Source organism: Oncorhynchus nerka, linkage group LG2 (assembly GCF_034236695.1).
Source record: "Oncorhynchus nerka isolate Pitt River linkage group LG2, Oner_Uvic_2.0, whole genome shotgun sequence".
Classification (NCBI taxonomy): domain Eukaryota; kingdom Metazoa; phylum Chordata; class Actinopteri; order Salmoniformes; family Salmonidae; genus Oncorhynchus; species Oncorhynchus nerka.
Genome location: NC_088397.1, coordinates 88348494 through 88369509, shown reverse-complemented (window position 1 = coordinate 88369509; position 21016 = coordinate 88348494). Strand labels below are relative to the sequence as shown.

The 21016-nt window shown below is 45.2% G+C and overlaps 1 protein-coding gene across 1 annotated transcript in view; it reads right to left on the bottom strand.

The window, feature by feature from the left end:
- Positions 1-3563: 3563 nt before the first annotated feature.
- Positions 3564-21016, bottom strand: part of LOC115144274 (serine/threonine-protein phosphatase 4 regulatory subunit 1-like) — a 32531-nt gene continuing 15078 nt past the window's right edge. The window contains 15 exon segments of the mRNA XM_029685181.2: positions 3564-5790; positions 7241-7382; positions 7703-7837; positions 9834-9954; positions 10763-10863; positions 11208-11369; positions 11912-12097; positions 12951-13031; positions 13546-13880; positions 14540-14747; positions 14750-14951; positions 17842-17966; positions 18194-18352; positions 20014-20079; positions 20548-20652. Coding sequence (XP_029541041.2) covers positions 5645-5790; positions 7241-7382; positions 7703-7837; positions 9834-9954; positions 10763-10863; positions 11208-11369; positions 11912-12097; positions 12951-13031; positions 13546-13880; positions 14540-14747; positions 14750-14951; positions 17842-17966; positions 18194-18352; positions 20014-20079; positions 20548-20652 — 2274 coding nt within the window. The 3' untranslated portion in view covers positions 3564-5644.

Here is a 21016-nt window from a genome sequence, read left to right as displayed (position 1 = left end):
GGATTTAAAACATCTGTCTGAAAGGGTCTCTAAACATGTGAATTGTACATCACATATAGACAACGCTGTTAAACTCAAACTACTGGGGAAATCAAATGTTTTGACTCAGCTAGAGACCTTATATACGAGCCATCAACCTTTTGTTTTGTTCATCGTTTGAATGAGGAGACCAAGGTGCAGCGTGGTAGGCGAACATCTTACTTTCATTACAATGAACACCGAAAAAAGAACAAAATACAAAACGAACGTAAAGTTCTGCAGGCTACACAGCAACTATACAAAATCAAGATCCCACAAACTAAGATGGAAAAAAGGCTGCCTAAGTATGATCCCCAATCAGAGACAACAATAGACAGCTGCCTCGGATTGGGAACCATAGCAGGCCAACATAGAACTACAAAATAGATTGCCCACCATAGTCACACCCTGACCTAACCAAATAGAGAATAAAAAGGCTCTCTAAGGTCAGGGCGTGACAGTACCACCCCCCCGGACTCCGGCCGCAAAACCTGACTCTATGGGGGAGGGTCTGGATGGGCATCTAGCCTCGGTGGCGGCTCCGGGTTCGGAATGTAGACCCCGCTCCGCTCGCTGATCCCCCCGAACCGGACCGTCGATCATCGCCGGAGGCTCCGGACCGTAGATCGTCGCCGAAGGAACCGGACCGTAGATCGTCACCGGGGACTCCGGACTGTGGATCGTCGCCGGAGGAACTGGACCGTGGATCGTCGCCGCCGGAGTTCCCGACCCTTGGATCGTCGCCGGGGACTCCGGACCGTAGATCATCGCAGAGGGCTCCGGACTAGGAATCCCCGCTGGAGGCTCCGGACTGGGAATCCCCACTGGAGGCTCCGTGCCGGGAACCGTCGCTGGAGGCTCTGGACTGCCGACCGTTTTTGGAGGCTCTGGACTGCAGACCGTCGCTGGAGGCTCTGGACTGCAGACCGTCGCTGGAGGCTCTGGACTGCAGACTGTTGCTGGAGACTCTGCACCGTGGATCGTCTCTGGAGGATCTGGGCCATGGATCATCACTGGAGGCTTCGGGCCATGGATCATCACTGGAGGCTCCGGGCCATGCATCATCACTTACTGTCACGCCCTGACCTTAGAGATCCTTTTAATTCTCTATTTTGGTTAGGTCAGGGTGTGACTAGGGTGGGCAATCTAGTTTTCCTATTTCTTTGTTTGGCCTGGTATGGTTCCCAATCAGAGGCAGCTGTCTATTGTTGTCTCTGATTGGGGATCATACTTAGGCAGCCTTTTTCCCACCTTAGTTTGCTTATTTTCCACCATAATTTGCAAATAAATTCATTAAAAATCCTTCAATGTGATTTTCTGGATTTTCTTCCCCCATTTTGTCTGTCATAGTTGAAGTGTACCTATGATGAAAATTACAGGCCTCTCTCATCTTTTTAAGTGGGAGAACTTGCACAATTGGTGGCTGACTAAATACTTTTTTGCCCCACTGTATATGGACGGAATTAATCGAACAAAAGGACCAATTGTGACGTTTATGGGACATATTGGAGTGCCAACAAAAGAAGCTCGTCAAAGGTAAAGCATGTTTTATATTTTATTTCTGCGTTTTGTGTAGCGCCTGCAGGGTTGAAATATGCTACCCTCTTTGTTTACTGTTGTGCTATCATCAGATAGTAGCTTCTTATGCTTTCCCCTGAAAAGCCTTTTAAAAACCTGACATGTTGGCTGGATTCACAACGAGTGTAGTTTTAATTGAGTATCTTACATGTGTGATGGAATGAAAGTTTGATTTTTATATAATTTATTTAAATTTGCCGCGCTGCATTTTCCCTGGCTTTTGGCAGAGTCGGACGCAAGCGTCCCCTATACCATAAGAAGTTAAGTCAAACAGCAGTTACATCAGTCAAATACAGAGTAGCCAGTTTCTGCTCTGCTTGCTTTTACAACTTGGAGAAAAAGCACAACACACAGACAACAGCTGCCTCTGTTCGCAGGCTCTTTAGCGTCCGCACCGTCCTAAATCCAGCCGGCTGATACCGCTCTAAGGCGTCTGCATGGTCCTAAAGCACACTGATACTGTTTATTTTATTTTATAACAGTGCAATGAAAAAACTGGGGCGGTGGTACAAAAATGCAATATCAGAATGTGTGTGTGTGTGTAGGGGGGGGGGGGGGGGGGTCATGTCCCCCCCATCCCCAGTGAAAGTTGCACCCCTGCATAAAACAGTCCCTCCCTCTACCACAATGGCATCAATTCTTCAACACTAACAAACTTCTAAACTTCTTCCACTATGCACCATCATATTTCTCTCCCCAAATAATAGCCTAAAATGTTTGTTATTCCTTATGAGTAAAAGTGTAGTAGTCTGAGTGCAGTTACTTGTGATGAAATATGTGATCTAAGTGCCCCACACACCAACGTAATAAGGTTGATATTTGAACTGAACACGAATATAAAACGCAACATGCAACAATTTTAAAGATGTTGCTGAGTTACAGTTCAAATAAGGGAATTAGTCAATTGAAATAAATTCATTAGGCCCTAATCTATGGATTTCACATGACTGGGCAGAGGTGTCCCCATGGGTGGGCCTGGGAGGGCATAGACCCGCCCACTTGGGAGCCAGGCCGACCCACTGGGGAGCCAAAGCCAGTCAATCAGAATGAGGACTTGATTGACAATGTGTATGGGAATGTTCTTAAACAAATTATAACCTGGGTGGTTCGAGCCCTGAATACTGATTGACTGACAGCCGTCACCATGAACTCCTGAAGCTGGTACAGGTACTCTCTCCTGTTCTCTGCATGGAGCAGCTGCCACAAGACAAGACAGAAGACAGAAAGCTTTAACACCACAGCAACAGATCCAAGTTATGGGTCGTTCCACGAAAAGAGTGCCTTTTGTATTGCTTTGATATTTTCAGTAGAACTTGTGCACCGATATTGAATTTTTAAAAGCCTGTTATATTAAATGAAGTGCCCCTTAATATACACCAAATAGAGAATTCAAGAAATCACCCAAAAAATGATGCATTTTTACATGTCGCTCTGTGCACACTCTGTGACTTCATTGTAAAGCCCTAGTTATTTTGTTGCACTGTAAAGTCACCCATGGCTGCGCCCCAGCCATGGGTGGGCCTGGTAGAGCATAAGCCCACCCATTTGGGAGCCAGGCTGACCCACTGGGGAGCGAAGCCCAGCCAATCAAAATTAAATTTTCTCCACAAAAAGGCTCTATTACAAAGATAAATACTTTTCACCCCCTCTGACGATCCTGCAGGGAAAGAAGCCGGAGTTGGAGGCCCTGGGTTGGCATGGTTACACGTGGTCTGTGGATGTGAGGCTGGTTGGACGTACTGCCAAATTCTCCAAAATGACGTTATGGTAGAGAAAATAACATTGAATTATCAGCTCTGGTGGACATTCCTGCATGGCAATCGCACACTCCCTCAAAACTTGAGACATCTGTGGCATTCTGTTGTGTGACTAAACTGGATTAATTATCTTGACAAAGGATAAAATGCTGAAACAGGGATGTAAACAAATGTGGACAAAATTTGAGAGAAATAAGCTTTTGGTGCGTATGACACATTTCTTGAATCTTTTATTTCAGCTCATAAATCATGAGACCAGCACTTTAAATGTTGCGTTTATATTTTTGTTCAGTGTAGTAGTCTGTCGGTAGTAATCGGAACATAGATTTTACTGATTATATTTCACCGCTTCACTTTACGTGTCAAACTTCAAGTATCGCAAAAAATACTTTTAAAGAAGCAACAATTCTTCTTCATGGAAAACTCACCTAGCTGAGTTTTATATTTATCAAACATTTGTGCTGCAGGTGTTTTGAACCTTTGTGACAATGATATGACACTCATTTGCACAATTCATTTGTTGGTTATACAAGGTAGTTTGGAGACAGGCTACACATGTCTTGATTTTTCTGATTTATATTATAAATTTAATTACAGAATACTAAAAATAACATTACATAAAAAATATTTTAAAGAAATTATTGAATGTTACAAAGGTTGTGAAATGCAAAGTTCGGATATAAAATCTTTGAAAAGAAAAAAAATACATTTCATAAAATGCATATATATTAACAGTTCTACCATAAAGAAAAACAAGATGGGGAAAATTGCTGACAGATGTGATGCGTTAGGTAGTCTACAGCAGTGAACATTTCCATAAGATGGAAGACAGACTTGAGATGCACGCCCCACCGCAATCAGTTTAGGATCTCAATGGTGGTCTAAAATGGGTTGCCCATGTGAACAGGTGAGGAAAAAAAAAGAGAGAAAAAAGACTACAAAAGTGACAGCTCTCATTATATCCACATTCATGTCTCTACAGAAAACCCTAAAACTGGCCTTGGATCCCCTGGCTATACAGGTTAAGCTATACAATGGAAGTTATTTATTCTCCAACATACTTATTTCACTACTAATGAGATTTACTAGTCAGAGCGTTTTGGAACACGAACCCAGGCCACACAACCATTCCTATACTGTACAATTGATTGTGGTCAGTGCAGTGGTCTGACTGAAAAGCCAAAATGGGATTAGAATCCACAATGTTGAAGTGGATTTACATTTTTAAAATTAATTTAACCTTTATTTAACTAGGCAAGTCAGTTAAGAACAAATTCTTATTTACAATGACGGACTACACGGTGGATAAGGGGGGAGTGCTTCACAGGTCTTTACCAAACTATCACTCTTTTTCTGCTTCTTTCTACAGGTTTTACAACAAACTCTGTCACTTTATCATAAGCCCTTGAGTCGTGAACACCCCAAATAACCCCAAAACACAATTGAAGGGCTGCATCCGATATGGCACCCTGTTCCCTATACAGTGCACTTTTTTGACCATAGCCCTATGGTCCCTGATCAAAAGTAGTGCACTATAAAGGGAATAGGCTGCCATTTGGGATGCAAAATTGACTGTCACCAGAGGTCCCGCTGACACCCAAGGTTTATTCAGGGGAGAGCAGCGTTACAGAATGTACAGATGCATTGTATATAGAAGAATCACAATTCTAGTGCGTCTATCTATACATTCCATTTCTATCTGTGACGTTCTAAAGCGCTGCAACTCATTCTATAAGCTAAACGCCCCTGTGGCGAAACTGGCCTGAGTTATGTCCAATCAGAGGTATTTCATTGGTCTCTGGGAGACTTGGATCACATTATTGACATAGTAAACAGACAGAGGGAAGATGCCATGAGTTCATTAACATATTTTGTTTCGTGCCAAGTGGTGCAGTTGTTCCTTCTCCTAAGCAGTAGTGGTTACGGAGGTCATTGAAGACAAGATGAAAAGAGAGAGAGAAACCGTGATGAAACCAGAGGACCTGAGAGAACCAGCTGGATACAGATGGGTTGAGGTGACTCGACGACGGGACGCGAGCCAAGCCATATGGTGGGTTGTTTTCCACCTGGAATCCGATGCCATTTTGCGGTGGCTGTTTTAGCTTAGCGAGGTGCGGTTTTCAGATCGTGTGTGTGTGTGTGTGTGTGTGTGTGTGAGACAGAGAAAGAGCACATGACTGATTCTATGCATGTTTATGTATCAGTGCCTTTATTTCCTGCAGGCGAGTGTTCTGGTCAGGTCTGATGCTGGTGATAGTTATTGGCTGTGTGTTGGAGCAGGCCGGAAGGTTCTAGATTAAAGCAGAAGTGTCCATAAGCACCATGTCGGGGTCCAGGCTGGCAAAGAAGCGTACGTCTCTGTCCTTGTCCGCCTGCAGGGTCATCACAGTCTCCTCCAGCTCTTCTAAGTAGGCACTGCCCGGCTCTTTGAAGTACGCTGCAAGTACAAGTCAAGTCACTATTTATTTAAAGTGCATTTTACATGGGTCACAACTATAGAAATATAATTACTAGAATGGGTGTCCCAATTCAAGTCAATGAGGCCCTAATGGGTGGACCGGTGGGCAGTACTTAACATAATTAAATATAAGAATGTAGGAAACTGGGGAAATATGGAGAACGATAGGGAACAATGAGGAATAGAGGGCAAAACATGAACAACAAAATGAAGGGAGAAAATAGTCCACAGAAGAGAGAGGGAAAACAATATTCTAAGTGGTATGCTCGTGTGGATATCAGAAACATACGGCACAACACATTTTGGGAGGATCAAACACAACAACATGCAACGAGAGAGAAAATCTGTTGGAACTGGGAAAGACTCACTAACAGGAAGTCACTCTGGGTAAGAGCTAAATGATTAACATGTAAATGTACCTGCAAGACCAGTCACCATTTATTATCATGTACTGTGCTTGACTTGCCTATTGCTATTGCTCTATTCAATATAATTAGTAGTTATGCTCTTCTTCTGCTATTTATTCATTTCATGTGTATTGCATCATACGTCTATTTCTGTTTCTATTTAAGCAATAAGGCACGAGGAGGTGTGGTATATGGCCAATATACCACGGCTAAGGACTGTTCTTAAGCATAACGCAACGCGGACTGACTGGACACAGACCTTAGCCGTGGTATATTGGCCATATACCACCACCCCCAGAGCTGCCTTATTGCTATTATAAACTGGTTACCATTGTAATTAGAACAATACAAATACATGTTTTGTCATATCCGTGGTATATGGTCTGATTACAGTACCACAGTTCAGCCAATCAGTATTCAGGGTTCGAACCACCCAGGTTATAATCTGTTTAAGAACATTCCCATACACATTATGTCAATCAAGCCCTCTGTTTGAACCACTTTGGAGGTTGCCTCATATCACTAACAGGAGATAGCTCACACCCCATTTTAACATGCTCCATGGCTTAGGACAAAAGGATGTTTTGGCTCAGCTCATTTGCTAAGAGGAAGAACTTTGCAGCTGTTTCTGATTAATAAACAATGTCATGCTGGTGGGTGGTAACATTTAAATAAAACCCAGCCCTGAAAATAAGAATTTGCACGTTATCTCATAGGAAAAGACATGGCATTGACACAGATTTCCGCAAATGTCCCACCTTGGATTTCCCACTTCAAGGACAAATAATTGACACTTTCACTAAAATGATGACCTATTGAGGTAAATCATTTACAATGAGTAAGCTCTGACCATCATCTTTCATCTCGAAAAAGTGGATTTCTGGTGTGGGCTTTTAAATGTGTGAGACATATTCCCTCTCTAAGACAAATTATGTTCTATTCCATTCTTGACTTTCTCAATAGCATAAAGCATCTCATGCATGAACCATATTCTTGGGTCGATAAGAGGGCCCAGTCTTTACCTTTCTCCATGACACTCTGCCGCAGTGCTTTGGCCACCAGCACGCGGACGTTGGCCACGGGGTCCAACGACAGGCTGAGGAGACTGGGGAGGAGGTGCTGGGCAAACTGGTCCATGGGCATACAGTCCTCCTCCACGATGGCCTGGGGAACACAGTGGAGAGTGAGTTAATAGAAAAACAGATTTAGATAGAAAGATAGATGACAGATGGTAAGCAGAGCCGTTAGTGTTCATTAGGGAATGCAACAGAAAATGTTTCAAAAATCAGTTTCCCTTCTGTTTGGTGCCTAATGAACATGACCAAGCAGTCAGGCATACAATTCTCACTTCCGCCTTCTTTCAGAATAGTTCTATGGCAAGCATGGCTGATGCAATTTCACACTAAACATTATTTTGAAGGCAGCAGCTATTGGGATTAGTGTTTGTAAGGATTTATTTTCAGAAATACTATGTGTGTCCTGACCTGGCAGATGAAGGCAAAGGCCTGGCGGCCCACCCATTTTGGACAGTGGCAGAAGAGGACGATGAGCTCATTGCTGAAGTTCAGGCCCAGCTCGTGGGCTCCACACGCATACATCTTCTGTAAGATCTCCACCACCTGGGACAGACAAGATGATATTTGATGACATTTCCACAATACGAGGTCGAAATAACAGTATGAAATTGTGTATGAGCCGTTTGAAGAAAATGCCTGGAATTTCAGCCTGTTAGGAAGGATGGATCTTTTGGCCCACATCATGACGTCACAATGTGATCTGATCATAATAAACCAATGACTGTTCATCTGGGTAATGGGGTTGGCTGGAGACCATCCTATCAGGGCTGTGTATGTAAATACAATACATGACCAAAAGTATGTGGACATCTGCTCGTCGAAAATCTTATTCCAAAATCATCAGCATTAATATGGCGTTGGTCCCACCTTTGCTGTTATAACAGCCTCCACTCTTCTGGGAAGGCTTTCCACTAGATGGTGGAACATTGTTGCGGAGACTTCATTGTCATGATGAAACAGGAAAAGGCCCCCAAACTGTTGTCACAAAATCATCTAGACATTCCTTGAATGTTGTAGCATTAAGATTTCCCTTCACTGGAACTAAGGGGCCAAGCCCAAACCATGAAAAACAGCCCCAGACCATTTTTTACAGTTGGTAATTACGCATTCGGGTACATAGCATTCTCCTGGCATCCGTCAAACCCAGATTAATCAGTTAGACTGCCAGATGGTGAAGCGTGATTCATCACTCCAAGGAACGCGTTTCCACTGTTCCAGAGTCCAATGGCGGCGAGCTTAACACCATTTCATCCAACGCTTGGCATTACGCATAGTGATCTCAGGCTTTTGTGCGGCTGCTCAGCCATGGAATCCCATTTCATGATGCTCCTTAAAGAACAGTTCTTGTGAGGGAAGTTGCTTCCAGAGGCAGTTTGGAACTCATTAGTGAATGTTGCGACTGAGGACAGATTATTACACGCTACAACACTCGGCGGTCCCGTTCTGTGAGCTTGTGTGGCCTACCACTTTGCGGCTGAGCCGTTGTTGCCACTAGAAGTTTCCATTCCACATAACAGCATTTACAGTTGATCGGGACAAACTGACTTGTAGGAAATGTGGCATCCTATGACGGTGCCACGTTGAAAGTCACTGAGCTCTTCAGTAAGGCCATTCTACTGCCAATGTTTGTCTATGGAGATTGCGTGGCTGTGTGCTCTATTTTACACCTGTCAGCAACAGGTGTGGCTGAAATAGCCGAATCCACTCATTTGAAGTGGTGTCCACATACTTTTGTCTATATAGTGTATGTGGGATGCTGGGCTGAAGGGAGTTGTAGTTTTCATGAAGCAAATATTCAAACTAGTTCAGCGCATAAACGTGGTAATTAAATACAATGACCACAATCCATTGCGCCTGTTCTTCCTGGCTCGGACAGAGCCCGCACAACAGACTGCATGAGAGTAATGTACACAACATGACGAGAGGGATAGAGACAGTACGCGAAGTAGCTCTACCCGATTGATAGTTATAGGAGCTGGATATAAGCAGTCTAGAAAGTATGCCGCGTCTTCTTTAAAGAACTAGTCAAATGATTTCGTCAGACACCTCTGCAGCATACTTAGGCAGCTACCAGCTAGCCACTAGCCTAGCTAAGTAGGATGACTAAAAGACTGTTGAGTATGGGAAGCACAGAGATACCGTTAGATGGTTGGCTGGCTGCTATTGCCTGAGCAGAGATGAGATGATCAAATGAAAACTAAGTAATATACACAACTGAAATATTTTGTTATTTCATAGTAGTTTCCTGTTTTTCTATTGATGTCTACCTAATGTGGACCTGACACAGACAATGGAATATTTTCAGCCATTTGTGAGGCAAACCATGTTTGGGTGCTTCCCATTCTTTAAGAAAGGCAGGTCACTGATGAGATGACTGTCACTTCCACAGAAGTTTGTCACAATACAGACATGCGCACACAAGCACACCTCATATCATTGAGGACAATATGAGTACTTGAGGCTGTCAAACAATAATAAAGAAAACATTGTTACATCATTTCACCCCCCAAACAAATTCAAGTGCAAATGGCATGCCTACCAGCTGGTAAGAGATCCACCGGACCTCTGACACTTTGTCTGAGCAGAGGGTCAGTGCTATTTGTCTGAGGTAGTTATACACATCATCGTGGCTGTACAACTCCATGATCAAGATCAGCTGCCTGTGGACACACACATGAAGACGTTCTGTTCAACACACACTGGCTCTTCAGGGGGGTCACCCTAAAAATAAAAATTTTCTTTCTCTGATATCTTCACTCCACAAAGAAGTCCAACAATACTTATATATGCATTGGGAGAGCAGAGTAAAACAAACCAAGAGGGCGACTGCTTTTGCGCCATGTTAACCTGAGTGACAGTCTGTTTGAGCCATCATGCCAAGTCCCTGTCACTCATTGTTGTGTTTGGCTTGATGGAGTAGACAAGAGCACAAACAGATACGGGGCCAGGACCTGAATCCACAAACTGTCTCAGAGTAGGAGTGCTGATATAGGATCTGTCCATATAATCTTATTACGATCTAAAAAAGGCTAAACTGATTCTAGATCAGCACTCCTACTCCGAGATACTGAGGATACGGGCCCAATGTTAGTGATTTACTGCCATATGCCGTCCTGCTCAGGAGCATCATTCATTGGCTGATCCACCCTGCTGACCTGGATGAAACCCTGTGATCATTGGAAGGCCCATCCAAGTGGAATACTAAAATTGTGCATGACATCACAGTCTGGTGGCAAGTGCGCCCTCTATTGGGAGAAATCTGGAGGCCTCGATCCTAGATGAATGAGAAAGACTAGCCCTGATCCAAATGAATGGGAGACTCACCCGGCCAGCTGGTATCTAAATGAATGGGAGACTCACTCGGCCAGCTGGTATCTAAATGAATGGGAGACTCACTCGGCCAGCTGGTATCTAAATGAATGGGAGACTCACTCGGCCAGCTGGTATCTAAATGAATGGGAGACTCACTCGGCCAGCTGGTATCTGAACCTCCAGTTGCGGCTGTTGTCCGTCACCATGAACTCCTGAAGCTGGTACAGGTACTCTCTCCGGTTCTCTGCATGGAGCAGCTGCCACAAGACAAGACAGAAGACAGAAAGCTTTAACACCACAGCAACAGATCCAAGTTATGGGTCGTTCCACCAAAAGAGTGCCTTTTGTATTGCTTTGATATTTTTGGTAGAAATTGTGCACCGATATTGAATTTTAAAAGCCTGTTCAATTAAAGTGCTATGCAATGTTTGGCCCGACAATGAGCAATGGAGTTGGTAAGAAGAGCACAAACAGATCTGGGACCAGGCTAGTAAAAGAGCACAGCAGGTGGACCAAACATTTGCATTTTAATGTGTAGCCTATGTAGATGGCCGATTTAGAATCGCTACACAGTTGCTCGTTACACGTATGGTGGTCTCACCTTGAGGAAGTCATAGAGGTGTTTGAGCACGCCGATGCGCACCTCGTCCAGGTCCTTAAGGAAGCCGTTGAAGATGGGCACCAGGTCGGCCGCCGTCAGCTGGTCCCCCAGGATCAGGGCCAGATCGTGGATGGAGAACGCCAGCGTCCGGCGCACTTTCCACTGTAGGGGTAATGAGTACAGCCAGGGGGTTAGCTTGGCTCGTCACAAAACAAAACGTTTCCATGTTAGAGAGAATTAGGAGGAGTATAGTCAACATGGCCGTTGTCAGGTCAGAGGTGGTAATTGAGAGTTTAGCCACTGCTACTTCAGCACACTCTCTCCTCTCGACCGCTGTCCCATCTAATTTGCCCAGAAATAAGCAAACATTTGAGGTAACTGAAGTTCCGTACAGCCTCAAAGTCAAAATGACAAGCTGTATTGCTTTTGGTTGCAAACTAACATGTCAATATTACGTCATGAGACCTGTGACCAAGCAGTCACTGGACTGGCCATTAGCATAGCAACATGCATAGGATTTCAAACACAAATGTAACGGTTGTTTTCTGACGTATCAATCTCCAGTGATGAGATGATGTCAATACATGGTGTGTTGTTCACTTTTCGTTCCAAACCAAACAAGCTCTTATCATTGAAGACCCCGACTTTTCTCTGTCGTGTTCTTGGGCACACAACGGAAAACTTTTGAATCCAAAAGCACCCACCTGTACGTCGGTGGCGAGGGTCTCGTACGTGTCCTTTAGGCAGTGCCAGTTCTGTCGGCCCAGGGTGAGGGCCACGCCAGGTAGGCTGAACGCACAGTGCTTGGCGATCTCAGTGTCCACCGTCTGGGCCTGCGCCGGGTCCGTCATGGAAAGATACTGGTCCAGCAGCTGCTGGGGAATCACATTCTGGAGGAGGGAGGCAAGAGTGGTTCAAACCTGTTACTATCATAGCCATGGCAGCAGCTCTCAGTAGAAGGGACAAGAGGAGCTGGTTTCCCCAGACACGGACGAAAGCCCGATTCACATTCAACAGCTGAGACGAGAATGGACTGCTTTACGTGTTCGTGATCTGAATGGTGTAGTTTCAGAACGTCCTATGTCGGATGCTGGAGTTTCCAAAATTCCACACGTCAAATCTTAGTGAAAGACTAGATGTGTCCGTTTAGCCAATACGATAACAGTGCGCTAACCTTCCGTGTTTAGCCAGCCAAGGTTACAGCCAGATATCCATTTCTGTGGGGCAAGCTGCAGTTAGCTAGCCTGGCTTGCTAATATTTCGTTGTCAAGTCACAAAGTGAGCTGGTGAGCTAGCCAGTGGCTGCATGTATTTCATGAAACTTGTTTGCTAAATACCTTGCTACAAGTAGCTAGCAACTTTGTAGCAAAATTTCAGCACTGTGCTCAACCTTTTGTATTTCAATTCCCCAGTCAGCTGTTTTACAACATAAAATCCAATTCTATCTTGTTTTGTCTCGTCTTTCCTTTTGTTGGCTGCTGGATCTGTATCAGGCTTAAGCCCCATCCAGGACTCAAATGCACCATCAATGGAGATATGCATTCTAGACCAGGACTAGACTGAATCTGGAACACTGGCCCTAGATCTTGTCAATCGCAATTCCTTGGACACTGGATCATTTGACTATTCTCAGACAAAACAAATTAAAGATGTACCTCAGACTTGACTGGAACATAAATGTCCCTCTATGTGCACAGTAAGGTTTATTAGAAATTCAGAGTTTGACAGAACTGACTAACTGACCTGGACCTTGGACTTCTCCTCACACACCTGGTTGAAAGCGGAGTCCTCTTTCCCCTCCAGGCTCTCCATCAGCTCCGGCTCCTGACCAACAACAGGAGTAGATACATAGACAAATATACCAGTCAGCTAACACAGACAAATATACCACTCAGCTAGCAGACAAATATACCAGTCTGAGGTCCGGACAACAGGACCACCGATTTGACACACTTAACTCTATCTGAGAAGTAGTTGGTGAACCAGGCGAGGCAGTCATTAGAGAAACCAAGGCTGTTGAGTCTGCCGATAAGAATACGGTGATTGACAGAGTAGAAAGCCTTGACCAGGTCAATGAAGACGGCTGCACAGTACTGTTTTTTAATCAATGGTAGTTATGATATCGTTTAGGACCTTGAGTGTGGCTGAGGTGCACCCGATACCAGCTCGGAAACCGGATTGCATAGCGGAGAAGGTACGGTGGGATTCAAGATGGTCGATGATCTGTTTGTTCACTAGGCTTTTGTGTCAAAGTTCAATATATTCTCATTAACAGTGTCAAAGTTTCATTTAGTCTCTCAGTGTCAAAAAGCAATTAATCAAAGTCATTTTGACTCACCACGCTGCTGTGGTCCGAGTCCTCCCGTACTAGGACAGGCGAGTTGGGGGGGGACTCATAAGGCTCTGGCTCCTTCTCAGTCTCAGCTTCTGCCTCTTTCTCTTTCTGTTCCTCTGTGGGTGCTGGGTCCTTGGCCTGCTGGGTTGGTGGCTCAGGTGTCTGTGTCTCCTCTGTGGTCACTCTGTTCTGGGAGGACCCATCTGGTTCTCCACCCTCTGGTGTCTGGCTCTCTGACTCGCCCTCCTCCTCAGACTGGCTCTCTGACTGACCCTCCTCCTCAGACTGGCTCTCCAGCTGGGCAGCCTTTAGGGCGGCTGAGAGCACCTGTACTTGGGCTGGGAGACACATGCGGAAAGACACACACACACACACACACACACACAGTTGTAATGTGACATAAAAAAGGTACCGGAGCTCCAAGTCTAGGACCAAAAAGCCCCTCAACAGCTTTTACCCCAAAGCCATAAGACTGCTGAACAATTAATAAAATCGCCACCAATTAATAAAAATGTTGTACTGATGCTACTCGCTGTTTATTATCTCTGCATAGTCACTACACCCCCACCTACATGTACAAATGACCTCAACTAACCTGTACCACCGCACACTGACTCGGTACCGGTGCCCCCTGTATATAGCCTCGTTGTTGTTTTTCTCATTGTGTACTTTTTCTTATTACTTTTTATTTTAGTCTACTTGGTAAATATTATCTTAACTCTTCTTGAACTGCACTGTTGGTTAAGGGCTTTCACAGTAAAGTCTACACTTGTTGTATACGGCACATGTGACAAATAAAGTTTGATTTGATTTGAATACACAGGTCACTCTCAAACTCCTAAATGTCCAGACTATTAAGTTCACTGTGTGTTAAATAATGTTGTGAAGGTTGGATGATATCCAGCGCATTGTGTCACCATAAAACACAACTTGTCCAAAACCAATTTCTTTACTTAATTGACAACCTTTGACAAGACATGTTTCCCTCAATCCTCACCTTGTACATCAGGGTCGTCCATGTGGGGCTGGAGGCAGTCCAATACCTTCTGGATCTGAGAGCAGGTGGCTGGATCCAGACTGGACACCACCACCTCCTCCTCCTTTTCTCCCTTCAGCATCTCCAGCTCCTGGCTGATATCCACTAACGGAGGCCTCCAGTAGAGGAAAGAGTTAAAATTCTGGTCTGTTTGTTCCGTCTCCTTTTTTTATTATTTGTGGGAGGAAGGTTGTTGTTGTTGCGCGCCTGGCCTTCGTGTTGGTTTTGGGGAGGAGTGTGTGTGGAGTCGCTGCCGCTGTTCCCCCTGGACATGGATTCTAGGGATGGGGTGGAGCGGCCATCTTGGTTAATGGGTGTGTGTGAGGGTCTCACTGTGGGGCCGTTGGAGGACTCTATGCAGAGGGGGGAATTGCTGCAACAGAGAGCCAACAAATATCAGAGAGCCCCATTATCTCCCTCTAACTATATCAACATCATTTATTCCAAATGCATTTGTTTTTAAATAATCACAACACAACTTTGTGACACAACACAACACACATTAATTCAAACCCATTTAACACTAGTGATTTTGACTGCTCATGAATTGTATTAATTTATTACTCCATTTCTTTTCTCATGCAGGCCTCTGTCCTCGACTTTTCCAAAATAAGTCTATATAACACACTGTCGTTGTTAGAATCTTAATATCAGGTACTGGAGTTACAACCAGTTGAATGAGGTAATGTCATTCATTGAATGGTTTTCCCCCATTGCTCCGCTCCTCCCAAACAGTAGGGCCTGCTCCGCTCCTCCTCCCAAACAGTAGGGCCTGCTCCGCTCCTCCTCCCAAACAGTAGGGCCTGCTCCGCTCCTCCTCCCAAACAGTAGGGCCTGCTCCGCTTCTCCTCCCAAACAGTAGGGCCTGCTCCGCTCCTCCTCCCAAACAGTAGGGCCTGCTCCGCTCCTCCTCCCAAACAGTAGGGCCTGCTCCGCTCCTCCTCCCAAACAGTAGGGCCTGCTCCGCTCCTCCTCCCAAACAGTAGGGCCTGCTCCGCTCCTCCTCCCAAACAGTAGGGCCTGCTCCGCTCCTCCTCCCAAACAGTAGGGCCTGCTCCGCTCCTCCTCCCAAACAGTAGGGCCTGCTCCGCTCCTCCTCCCAAACAGTAGGGCCTGCTCCGCTCCTCCTCCCAAACAGTAGGGCCTGCTCCGCTCCTCCTCCCAAACAGTAGGGCCTGCTCCGCTCCTCCTCCCAAACAGTAGGGCCTGCTCCGCTCCTCCTCCCAAACAGTAGGGCCTGCTCCGCTCCTCCTCCCAAACAGTAGGGCCTGCTCCGCTCCTCCTCCCAAACAGTAGGGCCTGCTCCGCTCCTCCTCCCAAACAGTAGGGCCTGCTCCGCTCCTCCTCCCAAACAGTAGGGCCTCCGCCTCCTCCTCCCAAACAGTAGGGCCTGCTCCGCTCCTCCTCCCAAACAGTAGGGCCTGCTCCGCTCCTCCTCCCAAACAGTAGGGCCTGCTCCGCTCCTCCTCCCAAACAGTAGGGCCTGCTCCGCTCCTCCCAAACAGTAGGGCCTGCTCCGCTCCTCCCAAACAGTAGGGCCTCCCAAACAGTAGGGCCTGCTCCTCCTCCCAAACAGTAGGGCCTGCTCCGCTCCTCCCAAACAGTAGGGCCTGCTTCGCTCCTCCCAAACAGTAGGGCCTGCTCCGCTCCTCCCAAACAGTAGGGCCTGCTCCGCTCCTCCCAAACAGTAGGGCCTGCTCCGCTCCTCCCAACAGTAGGGCCTGCTCCGCTCCTCCCAACAGTAGGGCCTGCTCCGCTCCTCCCAACAGTAGGGCCTGCTCCGCTCCTCCCAACAGTAGGGCCTGCTCCGCTCCTCCCAACAGTAGGGCCTGCTCCACTCTTCCCAACAGTAGGGCCTGCTCCACTCTTCCCAACAGTAGGGCCTGCTCCACTCTTCCCAACAGTAGGGCCTGCTCCACTCTTCCCAACAGTAGGGCCTGCTCCACTCTTCCCAACAGTAGGGCCTGCTCCACTCTTCCCAACAGTAGGGCCTGCTCCACTCTTCCCAACAGTAGGGCCTGCTCCACTCTTCCCAACAGTAGGGCCTGCTCCACTCTTCCCAACAGTAGGGCCTGCTCCACTCTTCCCAACAGTAGGGCCTGCTCCACTCTTCCCAACAGTAGGGCCTGCTCCACTCTTCCCAACAGTAGGTCCTGCTCCACTCCTCCCAACATTTGAAAGTGCAGTGCCCCGCTGATAATCACCCCGATAATGAAACTGAACCGAAACTAATTTCACAAATATAACAGGTGAAATAAATTAAGTGAAGTATGCTGGGGAGAAAGGGGGAGAATGGGCGAATTGGTGAGCGGCTGATGAGCGGTCTTATCGGTCTACTCTGGCCTACAGGGAATAGGCTAGACAGTGAGAGCGTGCGCAAATGTACTTGTTGAACTGCTTTCAATATCTGGAAAGATATCCACATGAGGCAGCAGGTGAGAGAGTGTGGGAGAATGTGGTGATGAGGCTTATGGAACCTTATGCTGGCAAAGGGGACGAATGTCACCATGGACAATTTCTTCACTTCACTGTCATTGGCAAATAAGTTGGCTTGTAAAGAAAACAAGTCTGGTCGCACCATGAACAAAATTCAGCACCTACACAGCCATGGTGGAGTACAACAGTGCTGAAAAATGTCAAGAAGATGGGAACAAAAAGAGAACCGTAGACTGTTACGCACTACAACCAAACAAAGGTATGACAAAGTGTCAAGCAAGTGAAAGTTACCAAAATTGTGTCAACTGTTAGGACAAGGAATAACAGCTGCTAAAACTCTCAACCATTGTTATTCTACCTTCCGGAATGCATATAAGGCCCTCCCCCTGCCCTCCATTCAGCAAATCGGACCACGATTCAATCTTGCTCCTCCCCTCCTATTAGCAGAAACTCAAACAGGAAGCACCTGGGGTGAGGACTATTCAACGCTGACCAATCGGAAATCACGCTTCAAGATTGTTTTGATCACTGGGATATGTTCAGTGTAGCTTCAGAATATAATAGACACATACGGTGAATTAATAACAGCTAAATGAAATCCAACTGATGCCATCGCTTGATGATATTAATTGACTGATGTCCTATCGACACTTACATTCATTATAACTATAATAAAATCACAACACTCAAAACTCTAAAGTGAAAACAAGAAAAGGCTATTGGTTCATTTTACTAGTATGGTACATTTCAAATAGTGTTTTTTTGGACCCAGAGTGGTGCGGTGACAATGTGTGTGTTTTGCTGTTGGTTTGTGTTTGTGTCCTAACCTGTCAGAGGGACACGTGGGGACCTCCAGCAGCGTGCCGTCCTCTTTGAAGTAGAGGCCCGTGCTGGAGGGGTTGGCAAAGGTGGAGATGAAGCGTCCCAAAGACTGGAAGGCAGCCTGGCGCACCTGGAGGGTCAAGAGAGCATGTCGACCACGCCATTAAATACAACAACGTAGTAACGCACAGAATAATAATATGCATCTCTATGATGTTCACCGTCAATCTATCATCACTGTTATTATTGTAATACGTGGTCATTCATGCGGAAAAACATCTCATACAAACAACACCAGAATAGAATTGATGTTTATACTGTGTGTGTATGTGGGTGTGTGTGTGCACAGTCTCTTACCCAGCGAGACTGGTCACTGATGAGGCTACTGAAAAGGGGGGACAGTTTAGTGCGTCGCACCTCAGGGGAGGTGGAGTTGGAGACGATCATGAAGCAGTCAGCGCACGCCTTCCGGATGCCCCACAGGCTGTCAGAGCACAGGTCAAAGAACTTGGACATCTGGGCAGTGACAGAAGATAATCATTACAAGGGATGTATTCATTAGTGGAGATCGTTGCAAACTGTAGCAAAACATTTTCCAATGAAAAACGAGAATATCTTATTAGACAAAGGTAGGTTGCACTTAAGGAAATCACAAATATCATGGATATATGGAGGATTAAATGTCCTGACCTAGTGAGATATACATGGTGGAGGCTCCATTAGGCTAGTCACGTTGACTACTTTCTTATGTCATTCTCGCTGGCACCAAAAGTTTGAAAAGTGTTGATACGGGACAGAATGCAGTAGGACCATAAAATAATTGGCATATACATACATTGCCTTGCGAAAGTATTCGGCCCCCTTGAACTTTGCAACCTTTTGCCACATTTCAGGCTTCAAACATAAAGATATAAAACTATTTTTTTGTGAAGAATCAACAACAAGTGGGACACAATCATGAAGTGGAACGACATTTATTGGATATTTCAAACTTTTTTAACAAATCAAAAACTGAAAAATTGGGCGTGCAAAATTATTCAGCCCCTTTACTTTCAGTGCAGCAAACTCTCTCCAGAAGTTCAGTGAGGATCTCTGAATGATCCAATGTTGACCTAAATGACTAATGATGATAAATACAATCCACCTGTGTGTAATCAAGTCTCCGTATAAATGCACCTGCACTGTGATAGTCTCAGAGGTCCGTTAAAAGCGCAGAGAGCATCATGAAGAACAAGGAACACACCAGGCAGGTCCGAGATACTGTTGTGAAGAAGTTTAAAGCCGGATTTGAAAAACAGCTTCTATCAAGGCCATCAGACTGTTAAACAGCCACCACTAACATTGAGTGGCTGCTGCCAACACACTGACTCAACTCCAGCCACTTTAATAATGGGAATTGATGGAAATTGATGTAAAATATATCACTAGCCACTTTAAACAATGCTACTTAATATAATGTTTACATACCCTACATTACTCATCTCATGTATATACTGTACTCGATACCATCTACTGCATCTTGCCTATGCCGTTCTGTACCATCACTCATTCATATATTTTTATGTACATATTCTTTATCCCTTTACACTTGTGTGTATAAGGTAGTAGTTTTGGAATTGTTAGGTTAGATTACTCGTTGGTTATTACTGCATTGTCGGAACTAGAAGCACAAGCATTTCGCTACACTCACATTAACATCTGCTAACCATGTGTATGTGACAAATGAATTTGATTTGATTATATTACTCTTACATAATGTCCACGTGGGCGAGGATATTGGAAACTTGTGACAGAGTGTGCAAAGCTGTCATCAAGGCAAAAGGTGGTTTCTTAGAAGAATCTCAAATATATTTAGATTTGTTTAACACTTTTTGGTTACTACAGGATTCCACATGTTATTTCATAGTTTTGATGTCTTCACTATTATTCTACAATGTAGAAAATAGTAAAAGTAAAGAAAAACCCTTGAATGAGTAGGTGTGTCCAAACTTTTGACTGGTACTGTGCTTCTACACCTGCATTACTTTCTGTTTGGGGTTTTAGGCTGGGATTCTGTACAGCACTCTGTGACATCAGCTGATGTAAGAAGGGCTTTATAAATACATTTGATTGATTGATTGATTGATACTGTATCTTTGAGTGTGATGATGAAATAAAGCAACATCCTAGTGACTCACCAGTAGTTTCTCTGTGGCATCCCGGCCCACAATGGAACAGAACTCTCCGAAATTGGCTGCACACACCTGAAGGAAAACAGTGTCAAAAACCTGTTAAAACTGGTTTGTTCATGCAGCTTTTTTGCTCACTCGTACGACTGGAGGAAAAAAACAACAACAAAAAATATACCCTTTATTCTAAAAAGTATGTACCCGTGTCGGCCTTATAGACTTAATACGGTTGGTTCTGAATAATAAGGGGCAACATTGGGACACACCAAGGCACATTACAGTCATTACAAGCTCAGGAAAATCTCCAAAATAAATACCACTCCCCAACTGGCACTAGGTTCCCAAGGGGATTACAATTCCAAACAGATAGTTTAGGCAGTCATACTGAATCACAAAACACACTGCATTCATTCAGTTTGTGAACATTTCGGAAGATTCAAGATGGGAAACACAATCCTTGAGCGACTACCATAAACAGTGTGTCATGTTTATTGTCAAAACTGCGCTCTAGTTGGATCCGGAGAACTGTGTGTTTGAGTTTACCTTGCGGACTTGGAAGAGCCTGGCGTCGCTGCACAGCTCACAGAAACGCTGCAACAGCTTCTCCACGGTCTCTTTGCTCAGCATGGTTACCAGCTTACACATGATCTACAGAGCAGGGAGAGAGGATCACAATCAATGGAATTCTAATGGAATCCACAGGGGCTCCAGAGTACAGATTTGGGATCAGCTTCCCCTCCCCCAATCTTAAAAAATGTTTGCTGGGGAAAATGCTAAACTGACCCAAGATCTGCGTCTAGGGGCACCCTTACACCTCCATATGGATCAGAGCACAAAGGAAGCACAGTGCTTGATTCTCAAACAGCACTGTTGGACTTGGTGGAGGATTCAGCTGGGCATTCCACACAGCCTTACCATTCCACAGCTAACTGTATTAGAGAAAGCATCATCAAGGTTACAAAAATAAACCCTTTTTATAAACACAGTACTGGTGGTAGTGACCTTGCATTTA